This window comes from Eucyclogobius newberryi, unplaced genomic scaffold (genome assembly GCF_026437365.1).
Source record: "Eucyclogobius newberryi isolate DKJ021-1_F unplaced genomic scaffold, fEucNew1.0.hap1 SCAF_258, whole genome shotgun sequence".
In the NCBI taxonomy this organism is placed as follows: domain Eukaryota; kingdom Metazoa; phylum Chordata; class Actinopteri; order Gobiiformes; family Gobiidae; genus Eucyclogobius; species Eucyclogobius newberryi.
Genome location: NW_027315899.1, coordinates 56,248 through 70,187, shown reverse-complemented (window position 1 = coordinate 70,187; position 13,940 = coordinate 56,248). Strand labels below are relative to the sequence as shown.

Sequence of the window (13,940 nt, the reverse complement as noted above, 5' to 3'; positions counted from 1 at the left end):
TGTGTGTGTGTGTGCCTGTGTGTGTGTGTGTGTGTGTGCGTGCGCGTGTGCGTTTGTGTGTCTGTGTGTGTGTGTGTGTGCGTGCCTGTGTGTGTGTGTGCGCGTTTGTGTGTCTGTGTGTGTGCGTGCGCGTTTGTGTGTCTGTGTGTGTGCGTGCGTGCCTGTGTGTGTGTGTGTGTGTGTGCGTGCGTGCCTGTGTGTGTGTGTGCCTGTGTGTGTGTGTGCGTGCGCGTTTGTGTGTGCGTGTGTGTTTGTATCCTCACCTTGAACGGGTTGGAGCGAGTGACTTTGGACACTGAAAAAAGAGAATACTTTATAGACAATGTTTAGAAACTGTTGGATGGTTTAGAGTTCACACCTGGTTTTAGAGCTTTCTCTGGAGAAGCAGCAGCATCTTTGACAAACGGATTCAGGCCTAAACCAGAGAAAAAGACACTTAAGGGTAAAATGTCCGTTTGATTTTTTATTACAAAAGATGGAAAAGTGAAGAATCATTAGTGTCACATTCCTGGAAATCAAATCAAAAACCATTCAGGGGTCGATGAGTGATTTGTCTAGTAAAACCTCAAATCAGCACTCTGGAGCTCACACTGACCCCTGACCCTGGAGCTCACACTGACCCCTGACCCTGGAGCTCACACTGACCCCTGACCCTGGAGCTCACACTGACCCCTGACCTCACACTGACCCATGACCCTGGAGCTCACGCTGACCCCTGACCCTGGAGCTCACACTGACCCGACACTGACCCCTGACACTGGAGCTCACACTGACCATTGACCTCACACTGACCCCTGACCCTGGAGCTCACACTGACCCCTGACCCTGGAGCTCACACTGACCCCTGACCCTGGACCTCACACTAACCCCTGACCCTGGACCTCACACTGACCCCTGACCTCACACTGACCCATGACCCTGGAGCTCACGCTGACCCCTGACCCTGGAGCTCACACTGACCCCTGACCCTGGAGCTCACACTGACCCTTGACCTCACACTGACCCGTGACCGTGGAGCTCACACTGACCCCTGACCTCACACTGACCCGTGACCCTGGAGCTCACACTGACCCCTGACCCTGGAGCTCACACTGACCCCTGACCTCACACTGACCCTGGAGCTCACACTGACCCCTGACCTGATACTGACCCCTGACCTCACACTGACCCCTGACCCTGGAGCTCACACTGACCCAACACTGACCCCTGACCTTACACTGACCCCTGAGCTCACACTGACCCCTGACCCCACACTGACCCCTGAGCTCACCCTGACCCCACACTGACCCCTGACCCCACACTGACCCTGAGATGATCCACTTACGTTCCCTGGGCTGCGTCTCCGTCTCCTCCTCTTCTTCTTCGTCTCGCTCATCTTCAGTTTGTCGAGCGCTGGATCGAGGGGCTTGACCGCGACTCCCTCTGGACACAGACAGGACCCTTTCATTTGTGTTTGAACTGACCCCTGAACCTCACAGTGACCTGGGCGTAGAACAGTTTGACCCATTGTTTGGTGGAAAAGAAACCACGACACAACGTTGACCAGTCCGTCCTGCAGTGTGCCCGTATCAAGTCAGCGGTCAGAATAACTGGACTGCTTCGTCTGAGCGTCTGAAGCGTTTTCTGCTGCACTGACCCGAGGCTCCTGTCAGACACAGTTAGACCAGAGCGCTGTGGCATTTCACAGAATACGCTCTAAACACGGCCAGATGCCCTCCCATCCCCCGTGTCCAGGCCCCGTGTCCAGGCCCCGTGTCCAGGCCCCGTGTCCAGGCCCCGTGTCCAGGCCCCGTGTCCAGGCCCCGTGTCCAGGCCCCGTGTCCAGGCCTGTCACGGTCATCACCAGATCCACTCATCATGTCATAAACAACATGTGCCAGTCGTTCCTCTGCACGTGTGTGGTCAGAGGTCAGAGGTCAGAGGTCGGGCGCTCCACCTTTTATCAAGTACCTTTTATCTGGAAGTGGGAAGAATGTGATTTATCATTCATAGTAATAAACATTAAATCAGGGGTTTCTGCTTAAAATAACACATTTTATTCTTAATTTCAAACGTTTGTTTGAAAAAGTGAGACACGGAGGCTAAAGCGAGAGACGGAGGCTAAAGCGAGACACGGAGGCTAAAGCGAGCGGCGCACGGAGGCTAAAGCGAGCGGCGCACGGAGGCTAAAGCGAGCGGCGCACGGAGGCTAAAGCGAGCGGCGCACGGAGGCTAAAGCGAGCGGCGCACGGAGGCTAAAGTGAGACACGGAGGCTAAAGCGAGCGACACACAGAGGCTAAAGCGAGCGGCGCACGGAGGCTAAAGCGAGACACTGAGGCTAAAGTGAGACACCGAGGCTAAAGCGAGCGGCACACGGAGGCTAAAGCGAGACACGGAGGCTAAAGTGAGACACCGAGGCTAAAGCGAGCGGCACACGGAGGCTAAAGCGAGACACGGAGGCTAAAGCGAGACACGGAGGCTAAAGCGAGACACGGAGGCTAAAGCGAGGCACGGAGGCTAAAGCGAGGCACGGAGGCTAAAGCGAGACACGGAGGCTAAAGCGAGGCACGGAGGCTAAAGCGAGACACGGAGGCTAAAGCGAGCGGCACACGGAGGCTAAAGCGAGCGAGGCACGGAGGCTAAAGCGAGCGAGGCACGGAGGCTAAAGCGAGCGAGGCACGGAGGCTAAAGCGAGCGAGGCACGGAGGCTAAAGCGAGCGACACACGGAGGCTAAAGCGAGACACGGAGGCTAAAGCGAGCGACACACGGAGGCTACAGCGAGCGGCGCACGGAGGCTACAGCGAGCGGCGCACGGAGGCTACAGCGAGCGGCGCACGGAGGCTAAAGCGAGCGGCGCACGGAGGCTAAAGCGAGACACGGAGGCTAAAGCGAGCAACACACGGAGGCTAAAGCGAGCGGCACACGGAGGCTAAAGCGAGACACGGAGGCTAAAGCGAGCGGCGCACGGAGGCTAAAGCGAGCGGCGCACGGAGGCTAAAGCGAGCGGCGCACGGAGGCTAAAGCGAGCGGCGCACGGAGGCTAAAGTGAGACACGGAGGCTAAAGCGAGCGGCGCACGGAGGCTAAAGCGAGCGGCACACGGAGGCTAAAGCGAGCGGCAAACGGAGGCTAAAGCGAGACACGGAGGCTAAAGCGAGCGGCGCACGGAGGCTAAAGCGAGCGGCGCACGGAGGCTAAAGCGAGCGGCGCACGGAGGCTAAAGCGAGCGGCGCACGGAGGCTAAAGTGAGACACGGAGGCTAAAGCGAGCGGCGCACGGAGGCTAAAGCGAGCGGCGCACGGAGGCTAAAGCGAGCGGCGCACGGAGGCTAAAGTGAGACACGGAGGCTAAAGCGAGCGACACACAGAGGCTAAAGCGAGCGGCGCACGGAGGCTAAAGCGAGACACTGAGGCTAAAGTGAGACACCGAGGCTAAAGCGAGCGGCACACGGAGGCTAAAGCGAGACACGGAGGCTAAAGTGAGACACCGGGGCTAAAGCGAGCGGCACACGGAGGCTAAAGCGAGACACGGAGGCTAAAGCGAGGCACGGAGGCTAAAGCGAGGCACGGAGGCTAAAGCGAGCGAGGCACGGAGGCTAAAGCGAGCGACACACGGAGGCTAAAGCGAGCGGCGCACGGAGACTAAAGCGAGACACGGAGGCTAAAGCGAGCGACACACGGAGGCTACAGCGAGCGGCGCACGGAGGCTACAGCGAGCGGCGCACGGAGGCTAAAGCGAGCGGCGCACGGAGGCTAAAGCGAGACACGGAGGCTAAAGCGAGCAACACACGGAGGCTAAAGCGAGCGGCACACGGAGGCTAAAGCGAGACACGGAGGCTAAAGCGAGCGGCGCACGGAGGCTAAAGCGAGCGGCGCACGGAGGCTAAAGCGAGCGGCGCACGGAGGCTAAAGCGAGCGGCGCACGGAGGCTAAAGTGAGACACGGAGGCTAAAGCGAGCGGCGCACGGAGGCTAAAGCGAGCGGCACACGGAGGCTAAAGCGAGCGGCACACGGAGGCTAAAGCGAGACACGGAGGCTAAAGCGAGCGGCGCACGGAGGCTAAAGCGAGCGGCGCACGGAGGCTAAAGCGAGCGGCGCACGGAGGCTAAAGCGAGCGGCGCACGGAGGCTAAAGTGAGACACGGAGGCTAAAGCGAGCGGCGCACGGAGGCTAAAGCGAGCGGCGCACGGAGGCTAAAGCGAGCGGCGCACGGAGGCTAAAGTGAGACACGGAGGCTAAAGCGAGCGACACACAGAGGCTAAAGCGAGCGGCGCACGGAGGCTAAAGCGAGACACTGAGGCTAAAGTGAGACACCGAGGCTAAAGCGAGCGGCACACGGAGGCTAAAGCGAGACACGGAGGCTAAAGTGAGACACCGAGGCTAAAGCGAGCGGCACACGGAGGCTAAAGCGAGACACGGAGGCTAAAGCGAGGCACGGAGGCTAAAGCGAGGCACGGAGGCTAAAGCGAGACACGGAGGCTAAAGCGAGGCACGGAGGCTAAAGCGAGACACGGAGGCTAAAGCGAGGCACGGAGGCTAAAGCGAGACACGGAGGCTAAAGCGAGACACGGAGGCTAAAGCGAGACACGGAGGCTAAAGCGAGACACGGAGGCTAAAGCGAGGCACGGAGGCTAAAGCGAGACACGGAGGCTAAAGCGGGACACGGAGGCTAAAGCGAGACACGGAGGCTAAAGCGAGGCACGGAGGCTAAAGCGAGACACGGAGGCTAAAGCGAGACACGAGGCTAAAGCGAGCGGCACACGGAGGCTAAAGCGAGCGAGGCACGGAGGCTAAAGCGAGCGAGGCACGGAGGCTAAAGCGAGCGAGGCACGGAGGCTAAAGCGAGCGACGCACGGAGGCTAAAGCGAGCGGCGCACGGAGACTAAAGCGAGACACGGAGGCTAAAGCGAGCGACACACGGAGGCTACAGCGAGCGGCGCACGGAGGCTACAGCGAGCGGCGCACGGAGGCTAAAGCGAGCGGCGCACGGAGGCTAAAGCGAGACACGGAGGCTAAAGCGAGCAACACACGGAGGCTAAAGCGAGCGGCACACGGAGGCTAAAGCGAGACACGGAGGCTAAAGCGAGCGGCGCACGGAGGCTAAAGCGAGCGGCGCACGGAGGCTAAAGCGAGCGGCGCACGGAGGCTAAAGCGAGCGGCGCACGGAGGCTAAAGTGAGACACGGAGGCTAAAGCGAGCGGCGCACGGAGGCTAAAGCGAGCGGCACACGGAGGCTAAAGCGAGCGGCACACGGAGGCTAAAGCGAGACACGGAGGCTAAAGCGAGCGGCGCACGGAGGCTAAAGCGAGCGGCGCACGGAGGCTAAAGCGAGCGGCGCACGGAGGCTAAAGTGAGACACGGAGGCTAAAGCGAGCGGCGCACGGAGGCTAAAGCGAGCGGCGCACGGAGGCTAAAGCGAGCGGCGCACGGAGGCTAAAGCGAGACACGGAGGCTAAAGCGAGGCACGGAGGCTAAAGCGAGCGACACACGGAGGCTAAAGCGAGACACGGAGGCTAAAGCGAGGCACGGAGGCTAAAGCGAGCGGCGCACGGAGGCTAAAGCGAGACACGGAGGCTAAAGCGAGGCACGGAGGCTAAAGCGAGCGGCGCACGGAGGCTAAAGCGAGACACGGAGGCTAAAGCGAGGCACGGAGGCTAAAGCGAGGCACGGAGGCTAAAGCGAGGCACGGAGGCTAAAGCGAGGCACGGAGGCTAAAGCGAGAGACGGAGGCTAAAGCGAGCGGCACACGGAGGCTAAAGCGAGACACGGAGGCTAAAGCGAAACACGGAGGCTAAAGCGAGCGACACACGGAGGCTAAAGCGAGACACGGAGGCTAAAGCGAGCGGCACACGGAGGCTAAAGCGAGCGGCACACGGAGGCTAAAGCGAGCGGCGCACGGAGGCTAAAGCGAGACACGGAGGCTAAAGCGAAACACGGAGGCTAAAGCGAGCGACACACGGAGGCTAAAGCGAGACATGGAGGCTAAAGCGAGCGGCACACGGAGGCTAAAGCGAGCGGCGCACGGAGGCTAAAGCGAGCGCCGCACGGAGGATAAAGCGAGCAACAGACGGAGGCTAAAGCGAGCGGCGCACGGAGGCTAAAGCGAGCGACGCACGGAGGCTAAAGCGAGCGGCGCACGGAGACTAAAGCGAGACACGGAGGCTAAAGCGAGCGGCACACGGAGGCTAAAGCGAGCAGATGAAGGGTGTGTGTCAGATGCCGTCCCATCCTGCATACCTGGCCGGCTCCTGGTCCTGGTCCTGGTCCTGGTCCTTCTCCAGGGCGATCTCACTCAGCCTCTGGGCCAGTCCCATCTTTCCGCTGCGAGACGCGTATTTAATGGCCAGAGTCACAAGGTTCTGACTCATCATCTCTGCCAACTCCACACAGCGGAACTCACGGTGCAGTTTACAGGAGAGCTGAGGGTCAAAGGTCACAGGGGAGCTGAGGGTCAAAGGTCACAGGAGAGCTGCGAAACAGGTCAAAGGTGAAAACTCACAGCAAACATCTTCATGAGCAGTTCTTGTTGTTCCTTCAGACTCTTGCTCTGAGCGTCCTCGTCGATCTCGTATCCGCTCGACGACAGGAAACTGAAGTGATTGTGAAGCAGCGTGGACCTCCAGAACTGCTCCTGAGAACAGAACAGGGTTTAGACCAGGACTAAACCATCTCAGCAGATCTAAACCAAGACTAAACTCGAAACTAAACAAGATTTTACAAAAGAAATATTTGAAAAGGGGATTTTTACTTCAATTGAACCTAAAACAAGGCTGTGTTGACATGACATCATAACACTTAAAATAAGACACTTTAGGGTTTGTGGCATATCTGCGACAGTCCAAGTACAAAACAGAACTAAACCAGGTCTAAACCAGGTCTAAACCAGGTCTAAACCAGCCCTAAACCAGCCCTAAACCAGGACTAAACCAGGTCCAAACCAGGACTACGGCATTCCACCATCACAATGACAAATATACTTTTTTCATTTAATGTTAAATAATAATGTGACTTTTGTTTATTTGTGGCGACAGAGAAGACTGGATCGGCACAGTAATTAGACATGAACGTGACCTCTGACCTCTGCCACACAGAGTTCACCTGAGGATTCAAACAGTTTAAATGTGGTGATGTCACAAGAACACAACGTGGTTCTGGACAGTACCTCCATCTGACCCTTCTCTGTGGACGTCTGACACAGAGGGATCTTAAAGGAGAGCACGGCCACAGCAGGTCTGGGCAGAGTGGGAGGGAACCTGGAGCCTTTACACGGGATACACCTGGAACACACCCACAAACGCAAAACACGCCCATCATTACCTGTGTGAAGGCCACGTTTGGGTTAGCGCAGGTCTAAGTCCTCCTGAAGGACTCTTAAGACACTAAAAGAGCTTTAGTGTTCAGTGTGTGAGGGGCGTGGCTAAAGCTAGTGTGTGTGAGGGGCGTGGCTAAAGCTAGTGTGTGTGTGAGGGGCGTGGCTAAAGCTAGTGTGTGTGAGGGGCGTGGCTAAAGCTAGTGTGTGTGAGGGACGTGGCTAAAGCTAGTGTGTGTGAGGGGCGTGGCTAAAGCTAGTGTGTGTGAGGGACGTGGCTAAAGCTAGTGTGTGTGAGGGGCGTGGCTAAAGCTAGTGTGTGTGAGGGGCGTGGCTAAAGCTAGTGTGTGTGAGGGGCGTGGCTAAAGCTAGTGTGTGTGAGGGACGTGGCTAAAGCTAGTGTGTGTGAGGGGCGTGGCTAAAGCTAGTGTGTGAGGGGCGTGGCAAAAGCTAACGTGCTTTGCTAGCTTTGTGTTGCTAAGGCTCTTTGTTCTTGCCTGATCTGCTGAGGGTTCTCGTGGACGCCGATGACCCAGTAGTGGTCAGACTTGCTCTTGCAGGTGTCTCTGGTGTTACAGATCGGAGTCCAGGTGTTTCCCAAAGAGCGGTTCAACATCCGGACCACGCCCTCGGAGTCCACAGAGCACGGGGTCCCTGAAAACACAGAAAGGATCAACATCCGGACCACGCCCTCGGGGACCACGCCCTCGGGGTCCCTGAAGATGATGGTGGAGGTTCAGACCCTCGGCGCTGAAGCCCATCCAGCTGAGGTGAGAGCAAGGACTCAGAGGCAGAGGCGTGTCCAGGATCAGTCTCCTCCTCCTGGACAGAGACAGCAGCTGGACGCCCAGAGCCTGGTCTCCAGAGATGCCTGGACCTGAACACAGGAGCCACTCATGAGCCACTCATGATGAAACCCTGAACACAGGAGCCACTCATGATGAAACCCTGAACACAGGAGTCACTCATGATGAAACCCTGAACACAGGAGTCACTCATGATGAAACCCTGAACACAGGAGTCACTCATGATGAAACCCTGAACACAGGAGTCACTCATGATGAAACCCTGAACACAGGAGTCACTCATGATGAAACCCTGAACACAGGAGCCACTCATGATGAAACCCTGAACACAGGAGTCACTCATGATGAAACCCTGAACACAGGAGTCACTCATGATGAAACCCTGAACACAGGAGTCACTCATGATGAAACCCTGAACACAGGAGTCACTCATGATGAAACCCTGAACACAGGAGTCACTCATGATGAAACCCTGAACACAGGAGTCACTCATGATGAAACCCTGAACACAGGAGTCACTCATGATGAAACCCTGAACACAGGAGCCACTCATGATGAAACCCTGAACACAGGAGTCACTCATGATGAAACCCTGAACACAGGAGTCACTCATGATGAAACCCTGAACACAGGAGTCACTCATGATGAAACCCTGAACACAGGAGTCACTCATGATGAAACCCTGAACACAGGAGTCACTCATGATGAAACCCTGAACACAGGAGTCACTCATGATGAAACCCTGAACACAGGAGTCACTCATGATGAAACCCTGAACACAGGAGTCACTCATAATGAAACCCTGAACACAGGAGCCACTCATGATGAAACCCTGAACACAGGAGTCACTCATGATGAAACCCTGAACACAGGAGTCACTCATGATGAAACCCTGAACACAGGAGTCACTCATGATGAAACCCTGAACACAGGAGCCACTCATGATGAAACCCTGAACACAGGAGTCACTCATAATGAAACCCTGAACACAGGAGCCACTCATGATGAAACCCTGAACACAGGAGTCACTCATGATGAAACCCTGAACACAGGAGTCACTCATGATGAAACCCTGAACACAGGAGCCACTCATGATGAAACCCTGAACACAGGAGCCACTCATGATGAAACCCTGAACACAGGAGCCACTCATGATGAAACCCTGAACACAGGAGCCACTCATGAGTCACTCATGATGAAACCCTGAACACAGGAGTCACTCATGATGAAACCCTGAACACAGGAGTCACTCATGATGAAACCCTGAACACAGGAGCCACTCATGATGAAACCCTGAACACAGGAGCCACTCATGATGAAACCCTGAACACAGGAGCCACTCATGATGAAACCCTGAACACAGGAGCCACTCATGATGAAACCCTGAACACAGGAGCCACTCATGATGAAACCCTGAACACAGGAGCCACTCATGATGAAACCCTGAACACAGGAGTCACTCATGATGAAACCCTGAACACAGGAGTCACTCATGATGAAACCCTGAACACAGGAGCCACTCATGATGAAACCCTGAACACAGGAGCCACTCATGAGTCACTCATGATGAAACCCTGAACACAGGAGTCACTCATGATGAAACCCTGAACACAGGAGCCACTCATGATGAAACCCTGAACACAGGAGTCACTCATGATGAAACCCTGAACACAGGAGTCACTCATGATGAAACCCTGAACACAGGAGTCACTCATGATGAAACCCTGAACACAGGAGTCACTCATGATGAAACCCTGAACACAGGAGTCACTCATGATGAAACCCTGAACACAGGAGTCACTCATGATGAAACCCTGAACACAGGAGTCACTCATGATGAAACCCTGAACACAGGAGTCACTCATGATGAAACCCTGAACACAGGAGCCACTCATAATGAAACCCTGAACACAGGAGCCACTCATGAGCCACTCATGATGAAACCCTGAACACAGGAGCCACTCATGATGAAACCCTGAACACAGGAGTCACTCATGATGAAACCCTGAACACAGGAGCCACTCATGATGAAACCCTGAACACAGGAGTCACTCATGATGAAACCCTGAACACAGGAGTCACTCATGATGAAACCCTGAACACAGGAGTCACTCATGATGAAACCCTGAACACAGGAGTCACTCATAATGAAACCCTGAACACAGGAGCCACTCATGATGAAACCCTGAACACAGGAGTCACTCATGATGAAACCCTCAACACAGGAGTCACTCATAATGAAACCCTGAACACAGGAGCCACTCATGATGAAACCCTGAACACAGGAGTCACTCATGATGAAACCCTGAACACAGGAGTCACTCATGATGAAACCCTGAACACAGGAGCCACTCATGATGAAACCCTGAACACAGGAGCCACTCATGATGAAACCCTGAACACAGGAGCCACTCATGATGAAACCCTGAACACAGGAGTCACTCATGATGAAACCCTGAACACAGGATTCTTGGAAATATGTCGGTGTAATCCCTCATTCGTCCAGGCGTGTTCCATAGTAGAAAAAGCTTCAGTTGTTTCATCTGGACTCAGTTTGAAAAAATAGACGTTTCGACTCTCATCCAAGAGTCATTGTCAATAAAAGAATTTAGATCGAGAACTCCGATATTAATACTGTTCTGTGGTAAGACCCGCCCATTGGGCGGAGCCTTCCTGAAGTAGAAAGAGTTGTTTGTTTCAACAGAAACTTCCCCCTTGTATCTACCGAGCCTATTCAGAATCTTAATGGGCTATTAGAATCCTCTTTGTCTTTGTGAGACCCTGGCTCAACCACCCTGAGGACCTGATTAGCATCTAAATGTCCTGGTCCTCTACCTTTCCAGGGGTTCAGTAACCCATTATAAATAACAGTGTGACCCATAGTGTGCAGCACAGATTCCATCACTTACAATGTGGCCAAGCATTTAACAACTATATTGGCTCCGCTTGTGGGGAATTCGGAACATCATGTGGAAAACACGCACAACTTTGTGGACAAAGTGAAACATCTCCAACTGGACCCAGATGACCTCATGGTTTCATATGATGTTGTGTCCCTGTTCACCTGCATCTGACCTCTGACCTCTGATGCAGTAGCAGCAGTGAGGATCAGACTGCAGGAAGACACCACCCTACAGGAAAGGACCAAACTGACACCTGAACACATATGTAAACTGTTGGACATCTGTCTGAACACCACTTACTTTCAATTCCGGGGACAATTTTACAGACAGATTTATGGCTGTGCCATGGGCTCGCCCGTCTCTCCCATAGTGGCCAACCTGTACATGGAGCACTTTGAGAAGAAGGCACTGTCCTCATTCTCAGGCATAGCCCCAAAACTGTGGCTCCGCTATGTCGATGATACTTTTGTAACAATCAAGAAACAAGAGCTGGAAACCTTCTCTGATCACATCAATGCTGTGGACCCACATATCAGGTTTACAAGAGAAGACCCTAAGGAGAATCGCTTGGCCTTTCTTGATTGTTCCACGATCAGAGGAGAGGACGGGAAACTCCAAATAGAAGTATATAGGAAACCTACACACACGGACCAGTATCTGCTCTTTGGTTCCAACCACCCACTACAGCACAAGCTGAGAGTGATCAGAACCTTACAACACAGAGCTCAAGGTGTGCCCACCAGCTCAGAGGGCAAGAAGAAAGAGGAAAAACATGTCCGAAATGCCCTCTCAGCCTGTGGTTACCCCGCTTGGGCTCTCAACAGAGTGAAGAGAACCAAGAAGCAGGACAAAAGGGAAACTGAACAGAGAAGGAAGGGTGTTTCTATCCCTTATGTGTCTGGCCTGTCGGAAAAACTGCAGAGAATTTTTAGACAGTCCCTGTTTATTTTAAACCAGGAAACACTTTAAGACAAAAACTGGTTCACCCTAAGGACAAAAACAGAGCAATGTAGTTTATTCGATCCAATGCAGTGAAGAAAGTTGTAAAGAACGTTACATAGGTGAGACGAAACAGCCTCTACACAAGAGGCTTTATCAGCACAGAAGAAATACAAGTTCAGGTCCACAGAGCGCCGTGCATCTCCATCTTGAAGCCTCTAATCACTCGTTTGAAGACGGTGAGGTGAAGGTTTTAAGCAGGAGAAAAGATGGTTTGAAAGAGGAGTCAAGGAAGCTATTTTTGTTAAAAAAGAAAGACCTTCTTTAAACAGAAATGGAGGGCTTAGGTTTAATCTTCCTGTTATTTATAATGGGTTACTGAACCCCTGGAAAGGTAGAGGACCAGGACAAAGACATTTATATGCTAATCAGGTCCTCAGGGTGGTTGAGCCAGGGTCTCACAAAGACAAAGAGGATTCTAATAGACCATTAAGATTCTGAATAGGCTCGGTAGATACAAGGGGGAGTTTCTGTTGAAACAAACAACTCTTTCTACTTCATTAAATTCACTAAATTCTTTTATTGACAATGAGTCTTGGATGAGAGTCGAAACGTCTATTTTTTCAAACTGAGTCCAGATGAAACAACTGAAGCTTTTTCTACCCTGAACACAGGAGCCACTCACGAGAGTAACTTAAAGCTTCATAGAGTTTACTTTTGTCTTTAGTCATGTGACAAGCCAAACCAACGAATCGGCCTGCGATTTAAAGCAGATATGGTTATGCAACATCACATCACATCACGTCACGGCACGCACACGTTAAATACCTCTGTGGTAGACGACACATAGCTGCTCTCCGTGCGCGCACAAACACACCACGTTCCCGCTCAGGCTGAACACTTCCTTCTGGATTCCTCCGATGGTGAAGAGTCTCAGGAGCAGGGCAGATGTGGCCACGGCGGCCCAGCCTCGGCCCAAACACAGCGCCTGAGCGTCCTCGCCCTGCGGCAGGTCCACCAGCCACTCTTTATTAGTGTCCCAGGACGAGAAGTGCACGCACAAGAGTTTACTGAGGGAGAAGGACACACTAGAGTTTACTGAGGGAGAAGGACACAAGAGTTTACTGAGGGAGAAGGACACAAGAGTTTACTGAGGGAGAAGGACACAAGAGTTTACTGAGGGAGAAGGACACACTAGAGTTTACTGAGGGAGAAGGACACAAGAGTTTACTGAGGGAGAAGGACACACTAGAGTTTACTGAGGGAGAAGGACACAAGAGTTTACTGAGGGAGAAGGACACACTAGAGTTTACTGAGGGAGAAGGACACACTAGAGTTTACTGAGGGAGAAGGACACACTAGAGTTTACTGAGGGAGAAGGACACTAGAGTTTACTGAGGGAGAAGGACACAAGAGTTTACTGAGGGAGAAGGACACACTAGAGTTTACTGAGGGAGAAGGACACAAGAGTTTACTGAGGGAGAAGGACACAAGAGTTTACTGAGGGAGAAGGACACAAGAGTTTACTGAGGGAGAAGGACACAAGAGTTTACTGAGGGAGAAGGACACAAGAGTTTACTGAGGGAGAAGGACACACTAGAGTTTACTGAGGGAGAAGGACACAAGAGTTTACTGAGGGAGAAGGACACAAGAGTTTACTGAGGGAGAAGGACACTAGAGTTTACTGAGGGAGAAGGACACACTAGAGTTTACTGAGGGAGAAGGACACAAGAGTTTACTGAGGGAGAAGGACACACTAGAGTTTACTGAGGGAGAAGGACACACTAGAGTTTACTGAGGGAGAAGGACACAAGAGTTTACTGAGGGAGAAGGACACAAGAGTTTACTGAGGGAGAAGGACACAAGAGTTTACTGAGGGAGAAGGACACTAGAGTTTACTGAGGGAGAAGGACACACTAGAGTTTACTGAGGGAGAAGGACACACTAGAGTTTACTGAGGGAGAAGGACACACTAGAGTTTACTGAGGGAGAAGGACACACTAG

General features: G+C 53.3%; 1 protein-coding gene across 1 annotated transcript in view; it reads right to left on the bottom strand.

Annotated features, from left to right (window-relative positions):
* LOC140372569 (WD repeat and HMG-box DNA-binding protein 1-like) overlaps nt 1-13,940 on the bottom strand; it is a 55,661-nt gene that overhangs the window by 19,110 nt on the left and 22,611 nt on the right. The window contains exons 13-21 of the mRNA XM_072459701.1: nt 12,765-13,006; nt 8,031-8,165; nt 7,786-7,942; nt 7,142-7,256; nt 6,479-6,610; nt 6,217-6,398; nt 1,325-1,422; nt 359-415; nt 264-295 (exon numbers count right to left, since the gene is read on the bottom strand). Coding sequence (XP_072315802.1) covers nt 264-295; nt 359-415; nt 1,325-1,422; nt 6,217-6,398; nt 6,479-6,610; nt 7,142-7,256; nt 7,786-7,942; nt 8,031-8,165; nt 12,765-13,006 — 1,150 coding nt within the window. The remainder of the gene's footprint in view (nt 1-263; nt 296-358; nt 416-1,324; nt 1,423-6,216; nt 6,399-6,478; nt 6,611-7,141; nt 7,257-7,785; nt 7,943-8,030; nt 8,166-12,764; nt 13,007-13,940) is intronic.